This window comes from Portunus trituberculatus, chromosome 41 (genome assembly GCF_017591435.1).
Source record: "Portunus trituberculatus isolate SZX2019 chromosome 41, ASM1759143v1, whole genome shotgun sequence".
NCBI classification, from domain to species: domain Eukaryota; kingdom Metazoa; phylum Arthropoda; class Malacostraca; order Decapoda; family Portunidae; genus Portunus; species Portunus trituberculatus.
In genome coordinates this window covers 5,733,772-5,748,498 of record NC_059295.1, presented here as the reverse complement: position 1 = coordinate 5,748,498, position 14,727 = coordinate 5,733,772, and the positions used below count along the sequence as shown (strand labels likewise).

The 14,727-nt window shown below is 43.4% G+C and overlaps 1 protein-coding gene across 4 annotated transcripts in view; it reads right to left on the bottom strand.

Moving 5' to 3' along the window:
- Window positions 1-2,680: 2,680 nt before the first annotated feature.
- The window catches only part of LOC123516771 (putative nuclease HARBI1), a 50,623-nt gene continuing 38,576 nt past the window's right edge, over window positions 2,681-14,727 (bottom strand). Inside the window, exons 1-3 of one of the 4 annotated variants that reach the window (XM_045276410.1) lie at window positions 9,383-9,541; window positions 4,066-4,287; window positions 2,681-3,738 (exon numbers count right to left, since the gene is read on the bottom strand). In XM_045276410.1, the coding sequence (XP_045132345.1) occupies window positions 3,233-3,738; window positions 4,066-4,282 (723 nt within the window). In that variant the 5' untranslated portion in view covers window positions 4,283-4,287; window positions 9,383-9,541 and the 3' untranslated portion in view covers window positions 2,681-3,232. Of the gene's footprint in view, window positions 3,739-4,065; window positions 4,333-5,027; window positions 5,094-9,382; window positions 9,542-14,727 lie in introns of those variants that run through there. The other 3 variants (XM_045276409.1, XM_045276411.1, XM_045276412.1) reach the window with 3 other exon arrangements.

Below are 14,727 nucleotides of genomic sequence, written 5' to 3'. Positions count from 1 at the left end.
ACACTACGGGAGTTACCTGGAAAAATCTTTGAAAAAATCATCAACTCCTGCCTCAGACAATTTCTAGCAAGTAACAATACTCTATCATGGCAACAACACAGATTTAGGATGGACAGAAGCACAGAAACTGCACTACCAATTAGAACATAGAAAATAGTCGAGGCACCCATTAACATGTAACAATAAGCAAAAATCCTCCCAGACGTTTCAAAGCTTTCAACTAAGCTTGGCATCATGGTTTGATATGCATAATTAACAACATTCATATACCCAGCCTCACAGAAAAAAAGCTAAGTAGTTTTTTGGGGCAACAGAACTGCATCAATATTCAACAATGGTCATACACATCCTTTCCCCTGAGAAGTGGAGTACCCCAAGGAGGCTCTCTCTCTTCCAGCCTGTAAACCATTTAAAACATGATATACCCAAAGCATCACCAGGATGTAGTGGTAGTGGCCTTTTACATGTCTATTATATATATATATATATATATATATATATATATATATATATATATATATATATATATATATATATATATATATATTGTTACGACCGTCATATATTTGATATATTGTATTGTGTTTTAGCTTGAGTTGTGATGGCGCCCTGACAGTAACATTTTCGTTGTGTATATATTGTTATAATGCTTTCAGGACGGCCTTTATGTATGTAATATTTACCCATTTATTATTTTATTGTATGTTACATTAGTATTTCGCGATTCATATATATATATATATATATATATATATATATATATATATATATATATATATATATATTGTAATAATGTACTTCTATGCTTTTAGTGTAAGCGGGTGACCGTCGGAGATTTTAGAGTGTCGTGACGTCATGTTTGCTATTGTCTTTGTGAGAGAAAGATGCCCATGCCGGGCCCAATCAGATGCTCTTCTGATCACGCCCTCTGCAGGCCTGTGAACCAACGCCACAAACTCAGACCACACTGGGGTGCCTGAAGGCTTGGACCTGTGACCGCCACTCCGCTCCCCTCATATCTCTGACTGAGTATCCTACTCCTTATTTCTCTGATCGTAGGGATTCTGGTTCTCCTTGGCACTTATTTGTCACTGTGTTAAGTGACGTGTAAATATTTTGGGTGTTTTGGGTGCTTACCCGGTATTTTTGGTGATTTATCTTTGGGGCGTAGAGGGACGCCAGGGATGACGGCCATTTTGTGAGTGTTGTTATAGCCAAGAGAGATTTTGGGTGTTTATTGTGGTTGTATTACCTAACAATCATATTATTTGTGGTGATTTACATATTATTGTGTGTACCAGCCAGAGGGGAGGGCAAGTGTGTGGTGAATTTATATACTTATTGCCTCTAATAAGTGTTGAACTTATTTATTTATTTTTGTGGTCTCATATTATGCTCTTTTCACCCTTAAGCAGCTTATTTATTATATTTCTTGGTGCTAATGAGTTATTTCTTTTGTTGTGTATGTGGTATTGAGCTGCAGGTGTGTTGACACCCCCACGGGTGACTTATTTCAGTATTGAGCAGTTAGGTTGAACTTATTTACCTGATTTATTTTATTTTGTGATTCTATATTTTTGTGAGTGCTATCATTTTCTCTATTTGGATGTGATTACTATACTTTTAACTATCCACGGGCCTTAAGTTTAATTTTGTTTTGTTATTAAGTTAACTTTGCTTATTTTTGTTAATAAATTAGTTAAGGATTTAAATGATTTCTCTTAACCTTTCCTTATTATTAGTTTTTTTCAGTTATGTTGCACCCTTGAACAGCCTTTTGCGTTAAGAACCGTTGCATTGAAGCCAAGTCACTCTTGACTACTTATCTTAATTTTTGTATTTAATAAGAGTGATTAACCTAATCAGTGACTGGTGCCCACAGCTCCTTGAGGGCACTGGGTTAAGCTGCTTGAAGGTCGTAACAATATATATATATATATATATATATATATATATATATATATATATATATATATATATATATATATATATTGTTACCTTCTCAGCCTTGGTTATCAGCTTTGGCTGCGTCAACTTCGTTGTCAAGGGTCCGGAGCGGGCACCACAGACCACAACAGCAGGCAACACGTCTTACAGCCGGTTCCCGAATGTATTGGTACGGCAACAAACCAAAACGCTTACCATGTTGTTTGGCTCGCGCACCAACTATTTATGACAGTTCCACAATTCGCTTTTTTGTGTTTGGAGCGCTCGCCAACCAAGTTGTCTGATCTACCAAAAGGATATAAAGCATCGAAATGATTGGTAGCCCCGCATAGCTGTGGTTGGTAAGCGTGAGTGAAAACCTGGTGAAAACATAAACAATTTCGTTCGATCAGCTGATAACATGTCTCAAGGAAGAGAAAAGTTGACGTCGCTAACCAGCGACCAGAAAAGCACGTTGGTTGATCTTATCAACCAATTCAACGTCGTGCTTGATAAAAGTGGTAATTACTCCATGACAGCTAAGAAACAGGAAGCATGGGAGACAATTACCAAGAAGTTCAATGCAATATGTGCAACACTGTTAATCAGTTTTTTTTTTTTTTCCAGACTCATCACTGACTATGATCACATTTTCAAAAAGTAGATAACACACACACACACACACACACACACACACACACACACACACACACACACACACACACACACACAAGGTATAATGATTAGCATTAAAAGTAGATGGTTAAGTTTATTCATTCTTACATACTATTTGTACTTTGCAATACCTACATTATACACCATAAGATCTTATATATACTTTTCCTTTCTTTACCTTTTGGAACCTTATATATATTCTTATTTAAACTTAGTGTTAATCCTATCAAGCAAGAACTAGAAAAGAAAAAGTATTATTACACTGGAGCCCAATCGGGTACACAGGGAAAAGTTCTTGAAACTGGCCCTCAGAACCATCTTTGAATTAATGATTCCCTAACTTGTGTGGCATCCAGTTCATGTTCATCTTCATCCTCCAATAAATCAACTACTTCCTGTGCCTCAACCTCAACATCTAACATGTCCACTCTTCTTGAAATAGCAATGTTATGCAAAACAGCACATGCCATCACAATTCTTTTTGTATTGGGAAGTTTGGTTCGCAGGGGTATGCTTAAGCATGCAAATCTTCTTTTCAGTACACCGAATGCCCTCTCAATACAGTTCCGTGTTTGTATATGAGCTACATTATACCTCCTATGCTTTTCAGTTCTTGGAGCTAGGAGTGGAGTCAGTAAATATTCCTGACTCGGATACCCACTATCCCTAACAAATATAAACCCCTGTAATCTCCTTTATCTAGAAGATGACAGATAAGACAATTAAAAAAATATTCTTGAGTCATGTACGCTGCCAGGCCAACTTGCATAAATTTGAGTTCTGAATCACAAATACCTTGGACATTTAATGAGTAAAACCCCTTTCGACATCTATACATCTCAACGTTGTTCCCACCTGGACTCTGTATTGGAATATGTGTACAATCTATACACCCCAATACACCTGGCATACCAGCAATATCATAGAACTTTGAGGCCATCTGACGTGCTTCTTCTGGCTGTGGGAATTTGATGTAGTCTGGTGCCAGGAAAGCAATAAGTTGAACCACCTCTCCAACAGCCCTGCATGCTGATGATTTTGCAATATCCATTATGTCAGCTACCGTAAGAAGGAAACTTCCCGTGGCTAGGTACCGCAAGGTAACTAGCATCTTCAAATGCAGAGGAATGCCACATCCTGTGGAAAGACATGCAAACATATAGCAAGGGACTTTAGAAGGAGTTATATACTCCCTCTCCCTCTGCGTTGTGCCTAGTCTATTTATGAGGAAAATACAGAGGAGGGGATCCCCAGGCCCCTTCGCTCCGTAAGTAAGAAAGACTAGAAAAAGTGTGGAAGAACCTTAAATTTCCCAATTCACTCCACATGAAAAAGGATGACAGAGTTGTGGAAAGAAATACAGAAGATGGTTTCCCAGGTCTTGAATCAATAAGTATTGTAAAATATTCTATAGCAATATCACCATCCACATATATACTTAAATAAATAGCTACTGTTCCATACCTGTGCCAAGCCTGTCCACATGTGTACGTGGCCTAACTTCTTCAATGAGGTCTCGTACAGCATCCTTTGGCAGACGAAAACGCTCAAGGAATTCTTCACCAGAAAGATAATGAAATGGGTCACTGCGATCTTTAGGTACAATGCGTGGAATCCTCACTCGTCGCAATTCTTCCATTTCATACATTTCTTCATCTATGATTTCTTCTAATGCAGCCATGGTACCTGAAAAGTGTAGTTTTTAATGGTCTGAAGAATACCTAGCTATTAACAGCATATATTACTTAAGTCATTTTTATCTTTTTCTTCTGTTGTTCAAATGATACTACGGTATCATACATATAGGTACATACTGAAGTTGTTTACCACCAAAAGGGGAGTGGCCTAGACATACCACAAAATAGGATTTAAAGAATTCATAAACATAGGCTAGTTCTACAAAGACCTGGGCCCGAACTTAGCCATTAGGTACAGTACATATGACAAGGTTAAGTAAAGATAGGTCGGGGTCATACAATAAGAACTATTTGTTTAAAAGTTATCAAAATTATTCTTAATAAGGCAGATATGAGCTTGCTAGGCTGATATGATATGCATGGACAGTCAAAAATGAATCTTAAATTAGGTTAGATGAATTAAGGATAGGATGTTAGGTTAGTTTAAGTTAGCTTCGGTTTGGTCTGGATAAGTTTGGTTTGATTTCCTGGTATTATTTTATAAGTACGCCCCATTCACAGCAGTCACTTTAACTGGTCTCAATAGTAAGATCTCATTGACTTGAACAAGAAAAACCCATATTATACCCACCGCAAATTTATATTAATGACACCACAGATTTTTAAAAATTAATGGATATGTGGGTGGTGACAGACTCACTGGCGGTATATACTCCTCGTCCTATACTTCTGCCCACTAGGGCAAGACTGAAGAGTGGACGAGTGGTTCGATTTTACCGATTTCCTTTCCTGCATTTTGAATGGTTGTAGGGCATAGGTATGTTAGATTTGGGTGGGGATAGGTGAGGTTAGGTTAAAATATGTTTGGTTTGTTTTCATTTCTGCCAATCTTACATTTCCGCTTTTTCATATTGACATTTTCCATCGCAAATTGATGCTTCAGAAGTTATGACAATAAATAGGTTGGTTAAGTTACCTTGGTTAGGTTAGGTTAGGTTGGGTGGGTTAGGTTAAGTTGGCTGGGTTATTGTTTGCTTGGTTAGGTTACATTAGGTTCGTTAATAGGATCCATTCACTAATGTGTAATAAATCCATCAATAATGTCTTCTGATGTGTAGATCACCACAGAATCGAGTGTTACCTGCAAGCTCATAAAGGTACCGTTTATACCTTTCATCCATTGTTTCATCAGTCACCTCTTAATAGCCTTGAACTTAAAACTACAAATATACTCAATATACAGCCTCATGATCATTTTCATTTATTTAATCGGTTTTTTTTTCCTGGGTATGAGCTACGTACATGATATCCCGGCTTCAGTCTACTCCACTCCTTCCATATTATAGTTTTTGCCCTTTAATTCGTCCACTTACCTTTCTTAATAGTAGAAGCACACAGTAAGAATTAATGTAATGATATAAAAATAACAAGATTAATCGTATATATACGTGTGCCCTCTGCGGGTGCCAGTCCCCAGCCAGTACCTTGGCTATCAGCAGCTGGTAGGTGGGATCATTTTGTGACGCCTGTAACACCATCTCCTCGTCAAGCGTGAGGCTGTCACTGAGGTCTAGCGCCGCCACCACTGACGCTGCCACTGCCGCTGCCAGCTCCTCGTCGTTGTCTTCATCCTCGGCCTCTGGCGGCGTCTTCATGGAGGGATACCTGGATAGGAAGTCGGCAGCACAGTTTCTCTTGCCAGGGAGATACCGGATGGTGAACTGATGTTGTAGTGTTTGTTCTTTCAGGCGAAACAGGCATGGGTTGATGACGTCCGTGAGTGCTTTGTTGCCCAATAACCCTACCAGCGGGCGGTGGTCGGTCACTAGCACCAGGTTAGGGCATCCCAATAGGAAGAGGCGAACCTTCTTGAAGCACCAGGCAACAACCAGGGCCTCACCTTCGATGGGCGCGTAGCCTGCTTCCGCCGTGGTGAGATGGCGGCTGCCACAGAGGGCCAAGCGCCACCCTCCTCTGCAGCAGAAAGGCACCTCAGATGACACGCATGAACAGTACTGCTGGAGGATCACGAAGCCAATTCCTTCCCTGCTCCAGTCAGTGATGGCCGCCGTGGGTCTGGTTCTGTCGTAATATGCCAGCCCATCACTGGCGAGCTGGCAGATGGTGTCTTTGGCCTGCCGTAGTTTTATTTGCAACTGCTCGTCCCAGTAGATTTTCTTTCCTGCTGGCTTCTTAAGGAGCTCCCTGAAGGGGGACATCACAGGGGCAGTGGCCAGGAATGGCGCCAGCTGGTTCACGAAGCCAAACCATGACCTCACGTCTGTGATTGTGGGCTGTGCTGGCATGGCGAAGTCAGGGATGGCCGCTAATCTGTCCTTAGTGGGTCGGTATTCCTCCCAACCAAGGTGGAAGCCCACAAACTCCACTTCGCGGCGACAGAACTTGAATTTCTCAGGCTTCAATGTGATGCCCTTTCTCGCACAGAGCTCCAAAAAATCATAGGCATGCCAGAATGCTCCCTCGACACTGGGATCGTGGAGCAGCGTGTCGTCCACACACTTATGCTTGCGAGGGAAGTCCACTACCGCGTCGTCGAATCTCTTCGTATAAGCGTCTGTGGCCGAGCAGTGCCCCATGGGAGTGCGACAGTACTGATACCGCCCCCATGGTGTTATGAATGTTGTCAGGCGCCTGCTTTCTTCCTCCAGCTCAACCAGGCAGTGAGGTGGGCGGAATTTTTCAGCGCCTCCCAAGCCCCAGCTGAGTCAGTGCAAACCTACATGACGCGGTGCGCCCAGGAGGCTCGTGAGTGTGGATTCCAGTGCCCTGGTTGTGACCGTGACCTCTCAGAATACATGCTGTTACGTAAAGTGATGGTGGGCCTACATGACGCTGCCCTAAAGCAGGATGTGTTCCGCCGATGTGGCTCATTCGTGGACATAGACAGCTTGAGTGTTCATTGTTTGTCATACGAGGCCGCCCAGCGAGACGCGGCAAAGTTTGCGCGGGAACGAGCAGTGGCTGGGGTGGACGCTGGCGCCAACAGCTCGAGCGAGGATGAGGAACCGGTAGTTGCCGCCTACCGCCAGCCACCTCACCCAACAAAGCCTGCCCACCGCCGCTCTGCGACAGATGCTGCCACCAAGCCTGGGGCCAGGTATTGCCCCAACTGTGGTGAGAAGCACGACTATGACAAAGGCGTCGTGCCCCGCTTCCGGCCGCAAGTGTGGGGCGTGCGGGAAACCGGGTCACTTCAAGAGGGTATGCAGATCGACCAGGACACGGGAAGCAAGTAAGCTAGTGAGCACTGTCACCGTTAGCTCGGCCACCCTGTGCCCCGAGCCCGTACTACAGGTGTGTGTGGGGCCACTGGCGAGCAAGGTGGCGGTCGAAGTGACAGCTGTGGCTGATACCGGGGCACAAGTGTGTGTCGCCGGCCCAGCCATGGCAAGGTCACTGGGTCTCAAGCCTGCGCTGTTACAGCGTTGGGCTGGCATCAGAGACCTGGCAAAGATCCCCCTCACCTGCCTGGGTGCAGCGCCGTGCCGCATCGGCCTGGGCGGGCGCTCTACTGTCCAGGATATATACTTCGTCGAGTCGGTGGAGCGCATCTATCTCTCGTTCACCACCTGCAAAGAACTAGGCCTCCTCCACGACAACTTCCCCCAGCCACCGCCGCTGGTCGCCGGTGCAGAACAGGAAGACACTGATAGAGGCCCCGACATCCCTGCCAGGCCCACCACTGTCCCTCTCCCACCACTCGAGGAGAACGTGTCTCGCCTTGAGGAGTGGCTGCTACATCAGTTCTCCTCCTCGACCTTTGACACGGATCGTTACCCGCTGCGGGTAATGCAGGGCCCGCCACATCGCATCCACCTTCAGGAGGGCGCACAACCTTACGCGTGCCACACACCAGCCTCCATCCCCAAACACTGGGCGAGCGAGGTAAAAATGCAGCTCGACGACGACGTCAGAAGAGGAGTGATTCGACCTGTACCAGCAGGGGAGGCTACGGAATGGTGCGCCAGGATGGTCGTGGTGGCGAAAAAATCGGGAAAGCCCAGGAGGACAGTTGACTTCCAAAGATTAAACGCCAGCTGCCTGCGGGAAACGCACCACACTCCCGCTCCCTTTGACATGGTGTCCGATGTACCCCCACACTCGTACAAGACGGTGGCCGACGCTCACTGGGGATTCCATCAGGTTGAGCTGGAGGAAGAAAGCAGGCGCCTGACAACATTCATAACACCATGGGGGCGGTATCAGTACTGTCGCACTCCCATGGGGCACTGCTCGGCCACAGACGCTTATACGAAGAGATTCGACGACGCGGTAGTGGACTTCCCTCGCAAGCATAAGTGTGTGGACGACACGCTGCTCCACGATCCCAGTGTCGAGGGGGCATTCTGGCATGCCTATGATTTTTTGGAGCTCTGTGCGAGAAAGGGCATCACATTGAAGCCTGAGAAATTCAAGTTCTGTCGCCGCGAAGTGGAGTTTGTGGGCTTCCACCTTGGTTGGGAGGAATACCGACCCACTAAGGACAGATTAGCGGCCATCCGTGACTTCGCCATGCCAGCACAGCCCACAATCACAGACGTGAGGTCATGGTTTGGCTTCGTGAACCAGCTGGCGCCATTCCTGGCCACTGCCTCCGTTGGAAGTTAGCACGCTGCCCCCGCAACCCCAACGGAACGCAAGGGAACGCGCAAGCCATACGGGTATTGTTGACAAAGATGGCCGTCCAAGCTGCTCCTCCTCCTCGCTCAAGAGCTCGCAAAAGACCCTCTGTTGGACGCTGCAGAGCTCCTCTTAGCACGAGAGGAGGAAATATTGCTGAGGCAAGAGGAAGAGGGAGAAGAGAGGTTGCCAAGGCAAGGAGAAGAGGGAGATGATAGGCCGCCAAGTCCTGTGAGGGTCAAGGACTATGCAGAGATGATAGTGCCTCTTTACTCCGGGAAAGACTTATAGAACACTTTCAAATGCAAAGGAAACTGTCCCTGCAGCCACAGGTGCTGGAGGGGCCTCTGCAGCAGCTACCATGGCGGTAGAGGCTGTCTCTTCTGCCTCAGAGGCTGTGTGAAGAAATGCGACACATATAACACCGTCTTTTATTGCTATAAATACTAATATTTTCGTCATATTGCCTTATTCCAGCATTCTACAAGGGATAACAGACTTACCACATTGTTTTTATGTTCTGTGACGTCGCATAAGCTGTCAAAATAGCATTTACATCCCCCACACTGATAATATAGTGGTGAAGCGGCGGACGTCTGCGGTTTGTTGATAAACAATAGTTGCCAGACACCGCCAAGCATTCACCTCCGAGGAGCGCAAGGTCCCGCACGCTCCCGCAAGGCGAGCCCTATGCTGGTCCCCCGATTCGGGGAAGTATGCCATACTGTACGCCATACGGTCCCCAACGGAACGCGGCCCTGGTTGGCTGTTTGTACGATGTATGATACATAGGTAAGAATCGTACACCAATATACGATAATTGAGTGGCAAAGTATTTTTTTTAATATTTGTAATAAGGTACTGGAATAATTGTGTAAAGAAAAAAATATCGATGTCAACATTTCAGAGAGAGAGAGGGGCTGGGGACTGGGGAGGGAAGGAAAAAGGAGAGAGACGCTGTCAGTCACAGTCAGTGTCAAGTGACAAAATGATCTTATTAGTAAGTGTGACTTAGTGTTAGTATGGTGAAGGGTGAGTTTTTCTTCTCTTATCATATGTTCTATTTGACGTATAACGGTATGAAAAAAACAAAACATTCTCATTATGTGGCAATAATGGGCAACAATAAATAAAGAAATAAATAATAACGGTTTTCCAGTGTAGGTTGTGTTGCGGAGAGTGATGGACTGACGGTTGACTGATACGTTGACCTCTTGGAGATACATGCACATTGACACTGTACGTAAGCTTTTATCAATATACAGTTTTCATTATATATATATATATATATATATATATATATATATATATATATATATATATATATACACACCTTTGTGTAACCTTTGTATGTGTAGTATGTCATTTGCATATGAAAATGAATGAAAATTAATGAAATGTTCAATACAGTGTATAATGCAGTTCTGATGTGTCTATATTATTTTTCCTTTGGATGTACGATAATATTAGGCAAAATACGATAATTCTGGTGGTTCGGTACGACAATGTGGGCTAGAAAAGTTTACATCACTGCCCGAGCTGCTAGCTACCCGGCAGTCAGCTTCCCACCTTGACGAGAGGGACGCACTTACAGCTACTGTATACCTCCATTGCCACTCAGTAAAGACACCACGGAAGCCTGCCTTTCCTTCAATCCTGCATATATATATATATATATATATATATATATATATATATATATATATATATATATATATATATATTATATTGTTACGAATGTGTGTGTATGTGCGTATGTGTGTTTTGCGCGGGCTGGCTTTGTGAGTGTTGGCGCGGCGCGGGGAAGAGTCGGCAAGAGAGCACGTGCAAGGCAAGACTGAGACGCACGCTCTTTTATTAAGAGGTGTTGCCTGCTGTTGTGGTCTGTGGTGCCCGCCCCTGGGAATGCCTGTGAGTGCCTGAGTGCCCTGTGTGTGTGTGTGTGGAGGCTGCCCTGTGATGTACTGTGAACTGAGGACTCAGTAAAGGACGTGATTAAGCTGGTGTTTCTCTGTCCGGCGTTACCCGCCATTGTGTACCTCGTGTTGATGTGCTCCTGTGTGCTCCGGACCTTTGACAACGAAGCTGAATGGCTCCAATAACACCCAACATCACCATGCCACAACCCAAACGTTTCAAAATACGTATTAAAATGTATCTTGGCAACAAATCGTACGCTTGGCTTAAATCAATAAAAGTTAAATTTTTTTTTTCTTTTTCTTTCTGGCTAAATCAGTTAAAATATACAGTGTCACAACGTGCTCTAGACAACCACGACCCGATATGGCGTGGATCAGCGTTCTAATCTCAAGCACATCACCATATCAAATAATTTTGAAATGCTATATATTATACTAATGCCTCTATAGTTCCTTGCGTCTTTGCGATCACCTTTCTTATGTATGGTGAAAACTTTAGCCCTTATCCAGGATAGAGGATATTGTGTTGAAGTGAAGACCATATTAAACAGCGATCCGATGAGCATTAGCTAGTGTAAAGCTTTAAGACTCCAGGTGCGATACCATCTGGACCGCAAGTTTTGTCCGCTTTGATTTTTTTTTAACCTGTACACTGACCTCACGAAGAGTGATGGGATCATCTAAAACGAGAATGGAAACCGACGACTCCCTGCATTCGTCAGTAAGATTATCACTGACGACACCCATTAATTCTATATAGGAATTCTTAAATTCTTCATCAGTAGGCTTGACACCTGTATGGGTATCTTCCTGCAAACAGCCTTATCGATTATTGGCCTGCCACACCCTTCTATCTTTCCTTTCCTGGAGCAGTCTTTCCAAACCAGCAAAGCTACCGACTCGACCCTCTTCTCTCACTTCACGGCTGCTTCTCGCGCACTCGTACAAGACATTATAAATATTTTGAGCATAGTTGTTTACATGATTTACATTTTCTTAATTAGGTACATCAAGGCTATTCACATTTAAAAGAAATGTATCATTAATAACTTGACAGAATTTAATGGGTATGCGAACCAGAGGATCACGCTCCTCACTACTGATCAGTGACGTATGACCGCCAAGGTGACAAGCTCTCTTATAGAAACATGCTAAACTAATAGATGGAACTTGAACATCAATGCTGATTGGACCATGATCCTATGGTAAGTTTTCCAAATTATGTACACGAAAGGACTTTACTTTACTGATTGATAGCTTTACATGACACCAAACACACATCGAGTTCCGAAACCCAACTACCACCTTTCCGATACTTTTGAAATAGTTAGTTTGTGTTTTAGATTATTTAACAGTAGCTTGTCTATACATATTGTGGATAAGACATACACATTATCGTTAGGATTGTTTTCGCAGTCAGGAAGAATAGGATACTCGTAGGAGTGAGCATTCGGTATTTCACTTAGGTAGGACAGGTAGCTCACGAACACATATACCAAACTTACAGTTCAGAGCGCCCCTAATTATGCACTGACAGTCACCATCACTGACTCTTTCTTGAATAGCTGCGAACGACTGCTGCGTAAAATATTCAGAATCATGTGGCGGAATATAACAAAAACCAAACATCACATCAGGAACACATCCATATTTGATCATTAGTACTGTAATCAATGTTACTTACGTAATTTGCCAAGTAGTTCTTTACCATGAGAACTACTCCTTCTCAATAAGGGGAAACACTGTTCACATGCCTACAAGTTACGAACTCAGGCAAGTTTACATTCAGTTCTGTTTTCGTCTAACTTAAGCTTATAATATCATAATCCAATAGTTTTTACTGCATTAATATTCCCTGCCATAATTCTAAAAGAATTTTCACTTTATCGCTGTGGTCTTCCTAAAAGACATCAAGCTTGATCTATTAATCACTTCTCTTATCTTTATATAATTGGCATTCCTTATAGTTAATACAAATGTTACAACCAACGTTTGCGGGTTTTTCTTTCTCACTCTTTTCCGCTTCCTTTAACCTTTTCCACTCCTTTCTTACTGCTGGATGCGTATCTTTCTTCACAAAGATCCACTTGAATGGGTCTCTGGTCTCCTTCAGGTGTTTGGCTCGTTCCTGCACGGCGTCACGGTCATCTCCAGATGCCACTGTGACCAGTAAGGGTCGGCGCCGTCCTCCTGCTCTCTCCAGACGTCGTGAAACCCTTATGCCCACAGATGAGCCGATCGTAGTCCATACCTTCTGAATTTTTGCATCATACGTAGTAGTACCTTCCAGACTTTCTTGTTCTTCAGGGATAGCGAGTAATACCAAATTTGCATTCTCTTGCTTTCCAGTCAATGTCCTCTGCTGTCTTGTGATGACCTCCTGCTGCTTATTCACTTGGTTTTGTAAGTCTCGTACTTACCGATTAATGGCAATATCTGGAGATATGAGGCCCTTTTTTATGTCTGCAACTTCAGGTAATTAGACCTGTCGATTGTGTCACTACTGCCAGGTTTGCATCATAAAGTGCGGACAGTATACTTCTATATCAAATCTTCCTTTCGAATTCAATTTAATCGGTGCTGTGATAGCTTTCTAAGCCTAGTTAGCGGTCTCATAATCAAAATAAACAGGAGAAAATACTTAAGATCTTAAAGAATGATAAGTGAGCGTCTCTGTTGCTTGACAACAGTTACGTCATAGACCTTTAGTGCGCATAACCAGAACTGGGTTGGCCCTTGGGTCAATTGAGATGTTAGCCAGGGATACCAAAAATTATGGCTAAATTTCGGCAAAGTCCGACACCCTTCATGCATCCGTACTGGACCAATGTTCTCTTATTCTGTTCATGCGTTGCTTCTCTTATTATAGCTCTTTGGGGATCTATCGTTTAGGGACAAATAGATGCTATTTCAGAGCGAGTCACAATAGTGTTTACAAGTATGCCATTGTGGACACACACACACACACACACACACACACACACACACACACACACACAACCGCAGAGAGAGAGAGAGAGAGAGAGAGAGAGAGACACACTGACTGACACACACACAAACACACACACACACACTGACTGACACACACACGAACACACACACACACACTGACTGACACACACACACACACACACACACGAGAGAGAGAGAGAGAGAGAGAGACAGACAGACAGACAGACAGACAGACAGACTAACTGACTGACTGACTGACTGACTGACAGACACACACACACACACACACACACACACACACACACACACACACACACACGACCGCAGAGAGAGAGAGGAAGAGCAAATCTCAATACTCAGGTCACAAGCGCAACTCGATGTGACCTCATTTGGAAAAATATATTCCATTTTTATGTTATTTTGTTTCATTTTGCTAATATAGATAAAAAAAAAATCAACATTAAGGACATGTTGACTAACTACCACTAAAACATCTCTGGAGAGAGAAAAAGAGAGAGAGAGAGAGAGATAGATAGATAGATAGAGAGAGAGAGAGAGAGAGAGAGAGAGAGAGAGACTTGACTTGTTTATTGGCCTCCATTTACAAAGTAGGACAGAAAAATATATACATTAACCATGAAGCCTAGGTCCGTTGAGCCGCAGCTCTTATACAGACCTCTCAATGGATCTAACTAATACACATGTGGGTGGCAGACACTACCGAGGCCACTCACCACCAATAACTTATATGCATATATAACGTCATATACATTGTTACATAAAAATTAATTAACATTGGTAGAAATATAAATATAAAAATGTACATATAATGTAATGAAAGTACATAGTTATGTTTGAGCAAACTTGTAGGTACTGAACTTGGGCACTTAACATACGCATGCCTGAAGGTTTACAATGCATTTAAATAGGTATGTAACAAAAATTCTTTGCATAAATTCTTAAAGGAATATAGAGAT